This window comes from Penaeus monodon, chromosome 32, assembly GCF_015228065.2.
Source record: "Penaeus monodon isolate SGIC_2016 chromosome 32, NSTDA_Pmon_1, whole genome shotgun sequence".
Classification (NCBI taxonomy): domain Eukaryota; kingdom Metazoa; phylum Arthropoda; class Malacostraca; order Decapoda; family Penaeidae; genus Penaeus; species Penaeus monodon.
The window spans coordinates 28477424-28477905 of NC_051417.1; the positions used below are offsets into that span (position 1 = coordinate 28477424).

The 482-nt window shown below is 55.6% G+C and overlaps 1 protein-coding gene across 1 annotated transcript in view; it reads right to left on the reverse strand.

Moving 5' to 3' along the window:
- Positions 1-427, reverse strand: part of LOC119593788 (zinc finger protein 628-like) — a gene marked incomplete at both ends in the record, with an annotated part of 90218 nt that extends 89791 nt beyond the window's left edge. Inside the window, 1 exon segment of the mRNA XM_037942812.1 lies at positions 205-427. Within this exon segment, the coding sequence (XP_037798740.1) occupies positions 205-427 (223 nt within the window).
- Positions 428-482: the final 55 nt, after the last annotated feature.

The following is a 482-nucleotide window of genomic DNA, read 5'->3' on the forward strand; positions in this document are numbered from 1 at the left end:
ACGAAAACACGAAGGTTTCAACCGCCGCACGTACCTCTAATCTCCTCATAATATGAATAAAAACAAACAGACAAACAAACTATTCGAAGGAACATCTATCGGCAGCCCTGAGTGAGGAAGAGCAGACCAGCAAGGGGGCCAAGCGCCAGCGGAACACGTCGGGAACACGAATCGAGCAAAACGGAGGCGCCACGGGGTACTCACCAGTGTGTAGTCGAGTGTGCTGCTGCACGTGAGACAGCTGCTTGAAACGGCGGTCGCAGTAGGAGCACTTGTAGGGTTTCTCCCCGGTGTGGACCCGGATGTGCTGCACCAGCTGATGGTTGGAGGAGAAGGACTTGAGGCACTGCTGGCACTGGTGCGGCTTCACCTCGCTGCGGTGCGCCTCCCGACTGTGCATCTGCATCGCAGACTTGTGCATGAAGATCTGCAAGGGACGGCCACAGGTTAAGATATGCACGTGGTGTCTGGACTGTGAAGCA